Below are 16529 nucleotides of genomic sequence, written 5' to 3'. Positions count from 1 at the left end.
AAATAAATGTGGACAACAAAATAAATTCTATTACAATGTTCTAGAGGATGCTTGGTAATGTACTGAAGAAGCACCTCTTCAATATTCTCCTTTTTTATAAAATTCTTATCAATCTACAATTATATTATATTCAAGTGTGGATTCAAGCGATTGATTTATTGATTTGGTCTATTTTACTTCGCTTTTCTGCCACTTTTGGCTAATCATGAAGGTGGGTATAAATGATGAAATGATACAATTTATGAAGGTATGGTCACAATGAGCACCCATGTCCAGGCTAGGATTAGACACTGGGACCTCCTGGCATCAGCATGATGTACTAAGCACTCCACCATAGAGGCGAGCAAGTTATAAATGACAATAACATCAATTACTCATAAAAAATTATTGTAATACTAAAAAATTAAGGAAACATGAAATATAACTACAAAATTAGTCCATCCCCTACTTAACAATTCACTTATTCTTTGTTACTCCAATTTCTCTAATCTAAGCTGTATACATTGACTTATTGCATTTTTTCACCTTATACCCATGATTTGTTTATTTTCTTAACGTAATGCATAAAAACACAATTGAAATTAAAATCCATCGTATTCAATTTTAAACTCCTGGATTTTATATTCTCTCATTTTGGATATTTCACCTTCCTAATAAAAATAAAACAACTAATTTCTTGCAGTTATGCATTTCCCAATGTTATACTTCAGTAAGTAACAAGATATATTACAGAAATGGAATTATTGTTTCTGTGCAGTGACAGCCCCTGTGGAGGAGGAGTATGGGTGGATTCAGACACCCTCCCCTCCCCAACATAAAATAATTGTTCTTTTATCTCAAATATGCTCTTTTTTGTACAGTATTTAGGGATATCTTCCTGTGTCACAAGTGTGATTCCAATTTTCTCCTGCCTGAAGGTATCAAGATGATTCTTAAAAGTCAAAAGCATGCTGAAGGTGTTATTTATTGCAAAAATTAAAACATATAATGGTCACTGTACAACACTGATCGAAGTCAAAAAGGTGAACAATTTTTTATTTGCAACGTTTTACTCATTGAGGACTCATTTTGAAGTTATAACCCCTTAAAAAAGCATTTTTATTCTATACGTATGCAACCACGAAGTACACATTCAAGATAGCCACTACTGACATTTGATTTTTCAGTCAGATAACAATAACATAGTAAAAGCTACACTAGATTAAAAGTTACAGTATCATGTCAGCAGAGATGCCAACAGGGTAAAGCCACTGTATTTTACCTATTCTTCTCAAATCCTCCATACGTTAGATGTCCTGTTTCATGCTTTTGCATTGTACAATGCAATCGATTGAAGTGTAGAACACCACATCAGTATTTGCGCCATCGGCAAGCGAGACACTCGCGACCATTTGTCAGCATCATAAAGTGTCAATTAAGGAAGCACACAACACTTTCCGTAATTATTTTTCAAAAGTGACTTACCAGATTTATAAAACTAGTCACTTTTGATGAGCACACATTTTTTGATATATCTTTATTAAGACACCCACTAACATAAGAAGCTGTGAGGGGCTAGAAACTGGTATTTACAGAGGTCATGAAAGTAGCCACAAGACTGTGAAGTGATAAGGGATTGTTTATTAGTCTGGCAAATGTGAAGTGATAAGAGCACTTGTTTCCTATTGCGTTTTTCTTGTGTATACAATCGCAAAGTGTGTATTGGTTCAGCAAATGTTTTCTACTACACAGCGTGTATTTATTTATGATTCATGTGTGTTAACTCAACCAGCACGTGAAGTTCAAAGGCGATTTGAAACAAGATTCCCGGATGTAAAAGTTCCATGCAATTGTTATCTCTGGGATAGATTTAAAAATGCTGTTTACAAGTCAAATCCACACAACCTGAAAGAACTGAAACATAGAATCCACAAATAAATTACCAACATTAATCAACGGGAACTGCAGCAAGTTATGGGTAACTTCATGAATAGGTGTCAAAAATGTGAGGACAAAGAAGGTGGCCAGTTTTAGCACCTTCTTTCATAAATTGGTAGGTCAATAAATCACTCTTCAAACTACTTATGGAACCTTGCATGCTAGATTCACAGACAGTCTACAGTGCCGACATATGGTTGCGAGCACCTCACTTGACGATAGCGCAAACACTGACACAGCAGACTACACTTCAATGGATCGCTCTGTAGAAGGGTGTCATGGTAATATTAGTCTGAAACTCATTTTCTACACATACCAAACCAGATATATTTTTCAGGAAAATGTTGTATTATTACACAGTTCTGATCCTGAAAAGCTATTTTTTTCTGATATTTCGACAGTAGGATCAAAACTCGACTTTTCATGGAATTCGTGTTCCCACAATCAAGAGGAAAGCCAATGCCTTGATACATGGTTTGTCCATATGACACTACATATTTGTCATTTAACAGAAAAATAAATGGAAGTGGCAACAGTTCTTTTTTAGCGGACACCTAGCATCAAAACAATGACTCAATAAGTAAAAAACATAAACAGAAAATGTTTCCCTTCATACCCACTACACATGAAATCATATTCTTTTTATGTAAAAAGTTTTATATTAAACATAAGAAACCAAATACCAATTTACCTTCCTCTCTGGATATTGCAGGCTTGTACCAGAATCGTGATGTGTCCCTTACGAATTTTACATGAACAGGGCTCACTTCCTGTGGTTCGCTGTTGGAGTGAATGGAGGATCGCCGTGACTGGCCATAGTAGACAGTGGGCGATGACTGACCGGTTGGGGAAGTTGGTGTGGCAGGAGTGTGAATTGTTGAATTCTCAGAATGAGTAATAAAACCCTGTCGAATCTGCTGCATGGTTACTGGGGATGGGGATCGGTCCTTGCTGTTATGTAAAAGAAACAAAAATAGAATAAGTATAAGTTTTATCTATACAGTCCCGTGCGAATTAATCGGAACAAGATATTTTTATGCATGATAGAGTCTCAAACTTGACTATGGTTTCATGATGATGAATCTATGACAAATCGTGTAATACAAATTACATAACAGAAGAAAGAACATATTAGCTATTAAAAAATATTACGAGTATGTAATTTATTGTTTCTGAATAGTATAATTGATGAATTAGGGTATAAGTAGAAAAAATACATAACCTGTGTAGTTATTGTCATATTTCAATTAATTCGCATGGGACTGTAGACCTCATTTCTGATTGGTGTACTTTATTTGAAATATTTTCTCAACATTCATACATTTATTAGTGGGCGAATTCACACACACATACAGTCCCATGCGAATTAATTGAAATACGACAATAACTACACACTTTATTTATTTTTTTGTACTTATACCCTAATTCATCAATTACAATATTCAGAAACAATAAATTACATATCTGTAATATTTCTTAACAGCTAATATGTTCTTCTTTCTGTTATATAATTTGTATTACACAATTTGTTATAGATTCATCATCATGAAACCATAGTCACGTTTGAGACTCTATTATGCATAAAAATATCTTGTTCCGAATAATTCGCACGGGACTGTATAATATAAGAACAAACAACAGATATAACACACTGTCTGTGAATAACATGGTTCCCACTCAGTGTACCAAAAAAAATTCATGACTTTAACAATTTTACAGGAATATTCAATGTTTTAACTTTCTAAATAAGTCTTCAACTTAGCACGTTATTCAAATCAATAACGTTTATTCAATATTGCTGAAAACACATGAACATTTTTTTTTTTTTTAATCCAAAACATCTTCAATCAATAAGTTCATAGGTACAACTTGGGACCTAACTTTGGGGAAGGGGTAAAATCAAACAGTTTCTTATCCCATAAAAATAGCATCCATGGCTATTTTGCTACATAAGTGCTTTATTTGCAAAATCATAAAAATTACTCATTACTTTGCTCCGCAGGCCCAGGAGGTTAACAAAAGTATGATTAACTTGTAAATTTTAATAAACCTGAAAATTTTGGGGTAAGCAGCTGTCTACTTGACCCTGCTAAATTATGCTTATGACGAAGCTGATTGGAAGAAAAAGTTAAATGTGTCTCTTTCATAAAGACAAGCACAACGAAAAACAATTTCCCTGATTTTAACAGTTTTTTTAAGGTTTTGTTAAAAAAATTCTCAATTCTCCATGAATTTCTTTCTTTTTTCAAAATTTATTTGTTTGACATTTTAAGCATTTCTGCATGAGAAAGGAAACATGAATAATGATATTGCAGGCACTATTCATTTTTACCTCTCAAGGATAATACTGACAATATGCAAACAGAAATCTAAAGGATTAGCCATGAGAATTCTTATGGCATGATATGTCACAATGTTCAGAACGGCTTGAAGTATGAATATACATGTACAGATCTACCCATGATCATAGTAGTGAAAAAAAATCAAGCAATAAATTTGTTTCAACACAACACATGGCTACAACAACAACCTAGTGAAAAACAGCAGTCAAAACTGTTTGTAGATACTAGAATGTCACACTTACATTTTTTAGGGGAAGGAAGATCAAATGAGCTTAAAATGCATGAAAAAGTAAATTTGGGGGAAATAGTATAACATGTTGCTTTATTAGGATCATGAAGACTGAATATAGAAGTGTAAATTGCAACAATATGTAAATTGGAACTCTGGATTCACAGTGCATTTAAAGAAAAAATTATTGAACTTCATTTTCTGAAGAAAGAAAAAAAGTCATTGATGATTTATTTATATTTATTTATGCAAGTAATATGCAAGTGAATGAAATTTTAATAACAAAACGTTTCTTCATATTGTATCAAATGGCACCACTGGACTCGTAGGTTTTGTCCTTTGACCCTTCATTTACAAAATTATCACAATTACTATTTATATTTGATACTTAGGCATTTATTAACTGGATAAATAACGATAATTCATATTTCATCATGAAAACAAATGAACATATGAAAACATACTAGAGGTCACATATTAGGTTTAGCTCATAACTCTCCATCATTGGTATTCACCTGATGAGTTGAAATATTGTTTAAAGAAATATGTACATATATGCATGTCTATTATTCATTATAAATTATGCTGCGACTTGTGTAGCTACGCTTTAGAAAAATTAAAACATTTTACTGCCTGTTTTATCCAACAGACTTTGAAATCATGTTGCATTAAACCAATCTACTCTTTGTTTTCCATACAAAAAATACTTAGAAATTTAATTCAACAAAAAAAATTTTGCATGCAATGATTCCTTGTTAGTTTCCTAAAAGATAAGAATATTAAAAACATGCCAAAGTTTGAAAATCAAATGGTGCAGCTGAATATTAGCTACATATGTGAAATGTGTAACAGTCAATGTTATTAATTTCAAAATATATGTGCCAGATGGTTTAAAACTTTGCCTTGGCTGTAGAACAGTAGGGATGGACCTGCCTCTACAGTCGCACATTAACATAATATATTTTAAATGCTTCTTGCTTCAAATGTGAAAAGATACCTCATCCATAAAAGTACATGGACAGAGATGAAGTAAATGAACATACACTAAAGATCTGCTCAATATGGTTGGCAGAAAATGATGTAGTAAATAACTTCCACCTTTCGCATTTTATCTGAACAAACAAAGATACCCCATTGCAGCTTTTAATATCCATGCTTTGTGGTGCATTGTGTGTATATCCCTCAACACAGGAAGAGTGTTCATTCTTTTATTATTACATGGTTATCAATGTCAATTTTCAGTTGCACACGAAACTGAGAATGATAGTGTATTGAGGGATTTTAATTATTTTTAATATGTGAGAGGTGACATACTCAGTTTCCAGTAACATATCATAAGACGTCTTCAATAATAGCATGGACGTACTACTCAGCTAGAGTGACCAGGCAACTTGACACTTGGGTCCCCTCCGAAGTGCCAAATTAACTTACTTGCTCACAGATGGCCATCAATAGCTAAAAACCTTCATTTCATACTTCATTAACCATTTGTCGTAAAGATAGAGTGTAAATGAAACTTGATGAACTTTTACCACGAATATTATTTTAACATGTGATATTTTAAAATGTAACTACCCACCAAATATTTTCAGGGGGCCCCAAGACTTTTCATATAAGAGCAGAGATAAATTTCCAACATTGTCCACACCTGTTACATGGAACAAGATATTCTCAATTTCTTAGCAATACTGTGACAGGGTACTTGATTTTTCTTTTAATTGTTAAACACTTCAAAGTAGCACAAAACTCAGTGATAAGGGGACAATTATAACCTTGTCCTAATGGCCAGTACCCTTTTTCTGTCGCGCAGTGTATGAGTTAAATGTCACAATTGTTTTGTGGAGTTCATTTTACTTCATGGCTTGCGGTGAAGTAAAAGAAAATATTTCCAATTTCCTATCAAGTTATTTATCAGAGATTCAGATCATACAGTTTTAGTTTCCAGAAGTTACTACACTGATATATAAGGTGAAAACAAAACTGGGAAGCCACAGGTTAACAAGGGTTAATTTCTTGTAGAAGTGTGGGGGGAAAGGTGTGGGGTGGGAGCTATCTAACTATTATACGTTCATCCACCCCTGTGGTATCGTCAATGGTATGTAATGCAGAGGCGTATATTCGGGGCTACCTACGCTATCTGTGAAGCCCAGACTCAGTGAATAAAATACAGAAAAAAATATCTATCAGAAAATGTTCATAAAATTGTTCATTTCAATAAGAAAATGAACCTGATTTCTTAGAGGAGTTGGAAACATTGCCCGCATTCTTTGAATTTGCAAGACGGCTGGACCAGCGCCGGCGGGCAACTCCACAGGGATACAGCGCCTTGAATAACGTAGTGTGGAAAATGGCACAGTTCTGCGCGCTCTGGCTGGTTCTACTCGAAAATGATCCGCTAGAGGTGCTGGTGTTGAACCCGGTGCTTGGTATTCGTCTGCTTATAATGGAAGTAAATGGAGTTTTTGCTGCAATGTCTGATTCTTTTACATGAAGCATTTCTACGAATGTGATAATTGCTCTGATATTTGGTACAGTGGTTGCGAAGATATTACCGAACATTCTAGACAGTCGACCACGTCCTGTTATCGTCATACTTTCGTTAATAACACGGGAGAAAAAATACACGTGGAATGCTCTTGGCAACTAAATTTTTGTGTATGAATTAGGTTCATTATTATTATGATCATCATCATTTAAAGATATACACACTGGAGCATTTGTATTTTGGATATTTACTGTCTCTTTTCTTCTGCTTTAAACTAATCGCGGCGATGATGATAATGATGATTGCATGAAACGACAAGGGGAACCCCACAAAACTTTCTTAGTGCCATCGACATGAGTGTAAGGAAACTTTCAAACCAATGGGACAAGCGACACGGGATGTTCACATTGTCACACTAGTGACACACACTTCCAGACTGTAAAATAGCATTCATTGCACATAAGGGTCCAAACAGCAAACGACACGTTCATATGGCGAATTCGCGTGCTACTTGTTACTTTGGTCAGAAAGCTCCTTAAAGGAAGGGTGCTCAGAACGAAGCAACGCGCTACAGGGGGAGTTCGCAACTAAGTGACAAACGACATGGTGCCTTCAGTCTATTGGCAAGCGTTTGCTGCTAATTGTGCGAACAAGAGATAGACGACACGAAAAACTTCACATTACAACAACAGATCTAGGCGACACGATAAGTCACACGTGTCTTTGTCGCTTGTGCGTCGCTCGAACTGGGGCATTTCTTCAATAGCTTGCAACATGTTGCCGTGGTTTGTTGTTCGCGCATGCGCGATGCAATGAGTGTCTTGCTTTAGGGAGATTGTGCACCAAAGCGACAAGGGGCACGCGACACTTATCGCTTGAGGATTTCACTAACCGAACCCTGGCCTGTGCTTCCCGTCATGCTGCTACGATGTGAAATGTTGCTCTTGATTGGCTCGTTTCCAAGCAACATGTGTCGCTTCGGTGTGAAAGTTGCCTTGGACCGAAGGACCCATGTCGCTTTGGTGTGAAATCCTTGTATCGTTTGTCGCGTGTCGCTTTGGTGTAAAATCTCCTTGAGGAAACAGTGCAGTCAGAGCTTGTGTCCCTATGGTTCGAAAGGCTGCATTGATTACAGACTGCTCGCTTCGAAGCGACACTTGTGGTTTGTCGCCTCGGTATGAAATATCTCTCAGGATACTATTTATATTCTAATAACATAGAAAAATAAAACTCTAGTACACAATCCAACACCTGATGTCCGGAATCACTTTGCAATGTTTCTTCTTGTGTTATGCATGCTATTTATTTATTAATTTTATTTTACTTTTCTTTCCAAATTAATGTCATTTCGTGACTGCAAATCACTCCACAAATATAACTGTTTCCATCAATTCACGTACCGCCTTTCAATACAAACAACTCTACATAATATATTCCAAAAACTAACAAAGCCACATTACTTCCATAAGAAAATTAGCACCTACATTGATCGCACTGCCATCTATGTTACTCATCCGTCTGGGGAACCAGTTTCTTGGGTCGTTTTCCACACTACGTTATTCAAGGTGCTGTAACGGGGGTGACGGGCAAGCTTGACAGGGCCCCCATCAATGTTGCAAACCAATTTTTCCCAGCATGTAATTTCCCCAGGATCGGGGAATTGTGGAGCCAAACTATTACAGGAGAGAGAACATGGTTGCATATGGTAGGGGGAAAACCCTCTGAACTTCCTCAACAGTCTGGGTCAATGTTGCAAACCAATTTTTCGCAGCATGTAATTTTCCCAGGAATGGGGAATTTTGAAGCCACATTATCATGTGTCATATGGTAGGGATAAGAACATTATTGAATGCTTGCAGAGGAGTTGAGAAAGAGGTCCTTGACCTTCAAACAACTAACTAGAGATACAGTGGGGAGTAGAAAATTGTTGGCTGAGCAGGAATGGTTTATGAGTGCATCTTAAAATTACCGAAATGACAAGGACCAGTTTTAATCTAGATCGCATCGAGTGTCTTGGTGCAAGGAATTTGTTTAGAGGCAGTGTGTGAATACAGTAGTGAGTGGATTGTATTTTTGTGAATGATATGTGTTGTGTAGTGAAATGAAATGAGGGACATAAGCTGTCTATTCGGCTTACGAATGACGATAAGCTCCAAATCGTTGTGGATTTTTCATGTATGTCCACTTTATGAACAGATAAGCTAATGAGGATTGGACCTACAGTTAAAGTGGTATCTAAACCACCATGTATCGAATGAGGGACCCCTTAGTTTCAAGACAACGACGTTACCACTGCGCCAACAAGGAGAACCCTAACTTAAAATCGTGAAAATAGGTAGATTGAAATTTTATTTTTATTCTCGTATATAGGCCTACATAATATTTCACAATATGGGCCTCTTTATTTATGCAAATAAGAATGAAATTCTTGAAATCCTTTCATTACTGACAGTGTACATTTCCATGTTTTATTTATGAGTATATATTTTTAATCACAGAGTCACATCACTTCAACCTGCCACCCCAAATGAGTTGTTAAAAAACAAAAACACCCCACCAGCAAATTCTTGTCCATTCAAACACTATGATATGGTGCGATAGCCCAGGTTCTTAATGCAGTATACGCCACTGATGTAATGGTAGTTTTCATAATTTCATCACTAAGGGGTCCCCAATATATCACTTGTGGGGGCACAGAAACCTGCACCACGCTACTGCTTAAAACTGTGAAGTATCAACATTTCAGTTCTACAAGTAAGCATCTCCTCAGTTTCAAATTCTTGCTCATATAGGCACCACTATGTTTGTGCACCAACAGCTAAAGATAGTAGTAATGTTACTAAAATGTGCCTTTTCTTGAATGGAGTTACGCCACTTTTGCTCTGAACCCCTCATATATCAATCACAGTTCCCCCCCTATGCGTATATGCCCCTCCAAAGTATGGAATTTAATATTGTATTTTAACAATGATTTCTATGTGCTAACACAACAATGAAGTACAATTAATAGTAATTGATCTACCCTATAAGCCATCCCAGCGTAAAATTCAAGCGAATATGGTGCCCCTTCTCAGTAAGTTGAAATAGTAACTTGTTTAGCACACAGGCAGAACTTATAGTGAAATCACTGGTCTGGTGTATGTTCAATCCCCGCCATATTGTTGGCCTGAAGACGAGAGAAGAGATGCTAACTAGAAAGAAGGTGTTAGAATAGGTGTTAAGTAGTAGAAACACTATAATGGATAATGGCTAATTTGCATTGCATGCTAAGTATTAAAATGGACTACTAATTGAATACAGCCCAGAATCAGGTCAAAGATTATGACATTATCTACTAAACAGAGGCACAAGAATAACATAATATAATTCTTGTTAGATTATATGTTTACATTTTCCATTATAAAAACTGTCATCATGTGGGTTGTAAATAAAGTAGTGGCAACACTGGCAGGAAAAGGTGATAACACCATGCATGTGTTATCTATCAGGCAGTGAGCAATGTCAGTTTGGGCCCATGTCGATGTGTGGAATGGCAAAAGTGGTTGGTACAGCGAGTGCTGTGGTGTATATGAAATGAACACCATTTTCTGTACTACTCTAAAACATGTTTACAAAGGTTCAAAGGTAGAACATTGATTGCGGATCAAAATCCAGGTTGCCTGTGGAAAAAAGTGCACAACAATATCAGCAAGACTTGCATGAAGCCTGTAGCAACAATACCTAGCCATACCTGATGGTTGCATAATGGGTAAGTGCATTTTTTAGGTAGTTGCAATGCATTCGTGAGAACAACCTCAACATGAGGAAAATTGCATCATGCTAGAATACCAATATTGTCACCATTGTGCAACCATCAGGTAAGGTTAGTTATTGTTGCTTCAGGCTTCATGCAAGTTTTGATTACATTCTTGTTCATTTTTGGCATGATCAAACCTGGATTTTGATCCACAATCACTGTTCTACCTTTGTAAACATGTTTTAGAGCAGTACAGAAAATGGAGTTCATTTCAACCTCCTGCATACACAACAGCACTCCCTGTACCAACCACTTTTGACACTCCACACATCAGCATGGCTCCAAACTGACATTGCTCACTGCCTGATAGCATATGCACGGTGTCATTACCTTTTCCTGACAGTCTTGCCACTACTTTATTTACAACCCCCGTATATTGATTTTCCTTTGTATCAGTGATATGAAGTTAGATTACTGATAAGGTTGCACATTAAGCAATACTTCTAGTTCCAATTACTCTAAAAGGGGCTTACATTAGAAAAAATCCCCAACAAGTGTGTAACAATTTACAAAAAGCAAGCTTTTGTTTATTCATCGTCAAGCATTATAATAATAATATATAGATCAGCCACTTTGTAATATTTCCAGGACAAAACACATTTAATGATTTTATTATCACACTCCATGTATTTATGCTATTTTTTAAGTGAAAACTTTCCTGATGCATTTACTGGTTCCAATTGAATACAATTCACCAATTGGTTCTAAACTGATGGGAAAAACTTTCAACTGAGATTATTAAAAAAAAGTTCATGGGTCACCAATGTGATGAAAATGTTTTAAATGGTACAGTGACATTCCCAGGAATCTTGTAAGATGAAGCAGTAAAAAAGGATTATAACTTCTTATTTGACACATAAATCGGTGCTATATTTTGCCATAATTTCATGTATCTGTTGTTCGTTTATTTTATGAAACATAGGGCAATGGCAATACTTTCTCCTCTGGGCAAGAGACTAAGTACATCATTGTATAAAGCCTCCAAGTTTGCTATGTTATAAGTGTAAAATTACAACAAACAAAACATTGTCATGCATCAACTGTCTAAATGGATCAAAAGACGTTACATTACTTCTAATTTTTGTATGAACTTCACAAACCACATGTGAGATGGAGTCAAATCTACTCCTACACCTAAACAACTCGACAATTTCCTTCCACACAAAGCACGCATGCTTCCCTTACCTAGACACAGAAGAGTTGGAAGGCCACTTGCGAAGATTTTTAACAGAACCTGAATTAGCCAAACCAAGGGCTCTTCTAAAGCAACCAGCGGAAGGAGGGAAGATGAAAATAGATTGATACAAGACCATCAAAATCAGAAGAAAAACAAACATACGCAAAGTGCATTTTTCTAACTACAAATTACTAGCGGTTTCAATGATACACAAAATATCTTGATGCTTAAAAAAGATGCAGACATCTACACTGAACAATATAGAATGCCGTTCTTTTGTGATAAGGACCATGAATGAAAATTCTACTTAGCTCACAAGCATATTACACAATCACAGCTTACTAATTACTTGAGAGTAACAATAAAACTTTCTAAACAGGATCCCTAATCAAATGTAATTCTCCACTAATACCATTGCCAGATACATTTCAAAACTACTCTAAAAATGCAAGACCAAAATACACTAGTTTTCGAAATCTACCTTTACAAGACCAAAACACACTAGTCTACGAAATCTATATTTAGTACAATCAGAATACACTACATGGAAATTAGGAATTTTCTATTACAAGGTGCATCTATAATGTATCTGCAATATGCCTTGAACATTATATGTATTTTTATAACATTAAGAATAGGGTGAAGAGGATTTCATGTACACTACTAAAGGACACTAAATCTGTATCAATAGGAAGTACACGTTAGCATATCCAACACTATATCTCTGTTTCACTAATGTATAATCCACACACTGTTTTTCACAACAAAACAGAAAAAATGATAGATAATAATAATCAGAAAATGAGCATTCAAAAAGAAGAAAAATAGTAGTAAACAATTTCTCTATGTTAATAATTTCAATAAAAGTTAAACTGAAAAATAAGAAGATTGTGTTTTATTCATGTTTCTCATTATCAGTAGCATTGTTGAACATCATGATATTTATGCAATTAATTCTCCTAATAAAAGCCTGCAAAGGATGAAATAGTTCATCATGGACTTCTGCAGGAATTTTTCCAGGGAGGGGCAAGCAAGGTAATTTTTCCAGGGGGGGCAAAGGAAGCATATTTTTCCCCAAAATAGTGATGCCCCCTCAAAAAACACTGTGACAGTCTGAAATTATTATGTTCCTTCAACGCCCTTGTAATAATTAATATAAATTACTGTGACTGAAATAAAATTATGTGTGAAATATATAATATTTAGGTGGACATTCATTTTCCAGGGCCCTACCTTGCCCCTCCTTCAAGACGTCTATGTAGTTTGTGTATGTAACACATCTTCAGACAAAGGAAAAACTGAAAGCAAAATTGTGCCTGAAAATTTTAATAATTATAATTTAACAACTCGTGTCTTACATGTTTCACTCCCCAAAAAATGAATTCTCTTTTATTTAGTAGGGAGGAGGGGGTGTTTGTTCTAAACGTGTGTGATGAAGTGTTTAGATAATGTTATAAACAAAGATAGTTAATTGAATATTTTTACTTTACATTCACAAAAGCTTTGTGAACTCTTGACACACTATTTTGAGGAAGAGGGATGTATTTAGGGTCCTCTGAGAAGAATTTTACATAAGACAGTTTTCAGACCGAAGCGACAAACAACTCGTCGCACCAAAGTGAACACAGGCTCCTTAGTCAGGCACATAGTCAGGAGGTGAGCTCTGGGGGGCTGAAGCTGCTACCCCCTCCAAAATCCTACAAATGAGTTGGATTGATTGATTGATTTAGTTTATTTTACTTCACGTTTTGTGCCTCTTGGCTAATTTGTGAAGATGGGGATGAGTGATGAAATTGATGAATGGACATTCACAAACAACCAAGCCCGAGTGGGATTCGAACCCGGGACCCTTGGCATCGCAGCGCAATGTGCTAACCAGTCCGCCACAGGGTCCGGCTACAAATGAGTTGGAAATACAAGTAGTGTGTAATGGTAAATAATTTTACTTCCGTAGCAGGATTAAACATCTTGTATAATAAGTTGTGTCCTGCACCATGGTCTAAGGTGTCACACTTTGGACTCCAGCTATGGGACGCACGCAGGTTCAAGTCTACGGAGGGGGCGGGGGATTACAGCTTTTCTCCTGAGATTATGGTCAATGTTTGGGACCGGTGGCTCCCCATCATTATGAGGAAATTGGGAAGATACGAATGAGTAGCATAACTCAGTCACGGAATTCTGCAACAACGACTGGAGGTTCGTCGTGCTGACCACATGTCACCCTGTAACTAGTTGGATGGTCTCCCCCCTCGGCAGGTGGGACTGATACCGGCAGTCGATAGGTAGTCCCTGGCCCTTCCCGGCTGTTGTACCACGGGCAAAGTATTAAGTTGTAATAGTACTGATAAATTCATCTCCATGGCTTTTACCACACACTTTATGGCCTTTAAATGGCAGCTGCTGATAAGGAATGAGCAGGCCTTCAGTCTGTAAGAAAACATTCACTACACATGCAAAAACAACAGACCAGGAGGAGGGGGAGGGACACAATGCATACTACTGAGAAAAAAGCCCAGTACAAGCGACCCACAAATCAGAACCAACATGTGCAACATGTCATGCCACTTCGGTTCGCAAGGCTGAACTTATTTCTGGTGGTTGCTTTCCAAGCACCTTATCGCATGCTGCCTGTCGTGTGTTACTTCAGTCTGAACTTTCCCTAGGGCATGAGGTACAGTCTTGCATAGTGTTCAAATTTATTTTCATTATGTTAAAAGAAAAAGGAAGAAAACGAGTTCTATATTATGGATTTTGCCTCAGGTTGCAGCTATAAGCTTATGTGAAATGAACTTGCTCATTCTTAAACTCAATATTATCACTAATCAGAACAACGCTCTGGCATTTTTGTAACAGCCAGTTGTTCTTCAACTTTTCTTCTTTCTGTCTATACGTTGAATAACATCTTCCTAGAGAACTTTAAAAAAGGGAATACTTCCATAATCCATGTAAAAATTCAATTTCCACGCTGAGTATATATGTGAACAAAACCAATGGCATTTCTATCAAACTCCACTGAAAGCTAATAGAGCTTACTTAGTGTGTAGTTAGAGATTGGTTAGTTCATTAAACTCTCCAGCCTAACTATTGCCTATTTTGAGGGGAGCAGGAAAAGGTTTATTATGCCTTTGCCTTGATTCATCTCACCCAACAGGTCCTTAGGTGCTCACGAGTTGATAGCTTCCTGGGCATGAGGCCTGCTCAGAAAGGTTATTATCCCTACTGAACTCCCTGATGGTGCAGTGCTAATGTCATTGCCTTGTAATCAAGGGGTCCCATGTTCGATACCCGGTGGAGGCACATAGTGGTTTGGATCCCACTTTAAACTGTAGGACCAGTCCTGATTAGCCTATCTGTGCATAAAGTGGACTTGAAACAATTACTCAAACAAACAAACAAATATTTTACAAAGACACTACATTCTCTAACATAGCAAATATAACAAGCATTGAGTGGACCATTTCAACAACTAATTAATTATGCCAATTTATTAAAATACAATAAAGACATGCAAAAACTAAAGCATGCATTTTGATACAAAAAAAAAATAGGCAAATTACTGGAATAGTCAACGGGAACAAACATCGAAAAACACGTTTAAAATAAAAAGGAAATAAAGTATTATTTTAACGTAACAATGAAAGCTTACCGCATGGTTGTCGGACTCTTGGGAGGAAGCCCAGATAATGAACCTTCCTGGTGGTTGACATACGGGGTACGTGGATGAACTGGAAAAGCAGGAGTCTGTGGACGTGGACTGCCTGATCTTGGACTTCCACTCTCATCATTCGATCTCCATGATGAAAAGCTATCATCCTTCAACTGTAAGCAGTAAACCAAGAATTAGTAAAAATATGAACATTCTTTTTTTATTCAAACTAGCATTTTGCAACACATGTAGTGGTGTAAAAACATCAATACCACATTAGTTATGTACTTTACTGATGCTAAGGAAGAAATAGTGGCATTACATTGTAGAAAGTACTGTGTAAGTTCAATATCTGGTATCTTGCAGAAAATAGTTAAACAACAATATTAACATAAATAAATATCAGAAAAATCTTACTTGAAACAATGCCTTTTTTAATCTAATCAGCATAATATTTAAACTAAATCATGATACAATTAAAATTCCAAACAATAGGAAACAAAATGTATAAATATTTACTTATGACCAAATTATCAAATTGCCTCATAAGTGTAGTGTAATTTCTAACAAAAAATAACTAACCTATGACCTAACATTTTGTAACACTGACTGTTTCTAAAACAAAGACTTTTACGAAACCTACCTATCTACCATGTGCACATGTTATTAAATTATAAGATAACATAGGAATGACAAAAGCAAAAGATAATACTAGAAAGAAGCTACAAGCAGCATACAACTACCAAACTGAACTACAAAGAAAGGACAAAATGTATTTAATGTAATTCAGCACTGACATTTAAATTATAAACACATGAAAGAAAAAATATGCAAATCCTACTTTGTCGTTCTGTCCAGTTTCCCAGAACAATGACAGCACTGACAATAAATATTTAATTACTGTGTTGCCTTATGCCATTTTGTAGTCATTTTATCT

At 36.2% G+C, this 16529-nt stretch overlaps 1 protein-coding gene across 12 annotated transcripts in view; it reads right to left on the bottom strand.

The window, feature by feature from the left end:
• Positions 1 to 16529, bottom strand: part of by (focal adhesion protein tensin) — an 826913-nt gene that overhangs the window by 13094 nt on the left and 797290 nt on the right. For all 12 annotated transcript variants that reach the window (XM_083142275.1, XM_083142279.1, XM_083142284.1 and 9 more), the window contains 2 exons: positions 15593 to 15765; positions 2609 to 2868 (listed from right to left, as the gene is read on the bottom strand). In XM_083142275.1, the coding sequence (XP_082998401.1) occupies positions 2609 to 2868; positions 15593 to 15765 (433 nt within the window). The remainder of the gene's footprint in view (positions 1 to 2608; positions 2869 to 15592; positions 15766 to 16529) is intronic.

This window comes from Lepisma saccharinum, chromosome 20 (assembly GCF_977018435.1).
Source record: "Lepisma saccharinum chromosome 20, izLepSacc3.1, whole genome shotgun sequence".
NCBI lineage: Eukaryota > Metazoa > Arthropoda > Insecta > Zygentoma > Lepismatidae > Lepisma > Lepisma saccharinum.
The sequence above is the reverse complement of the archived record's forward strand: the minus strand, read 5'-3'. Positions and strand labels throughout refer to the sequence as shown.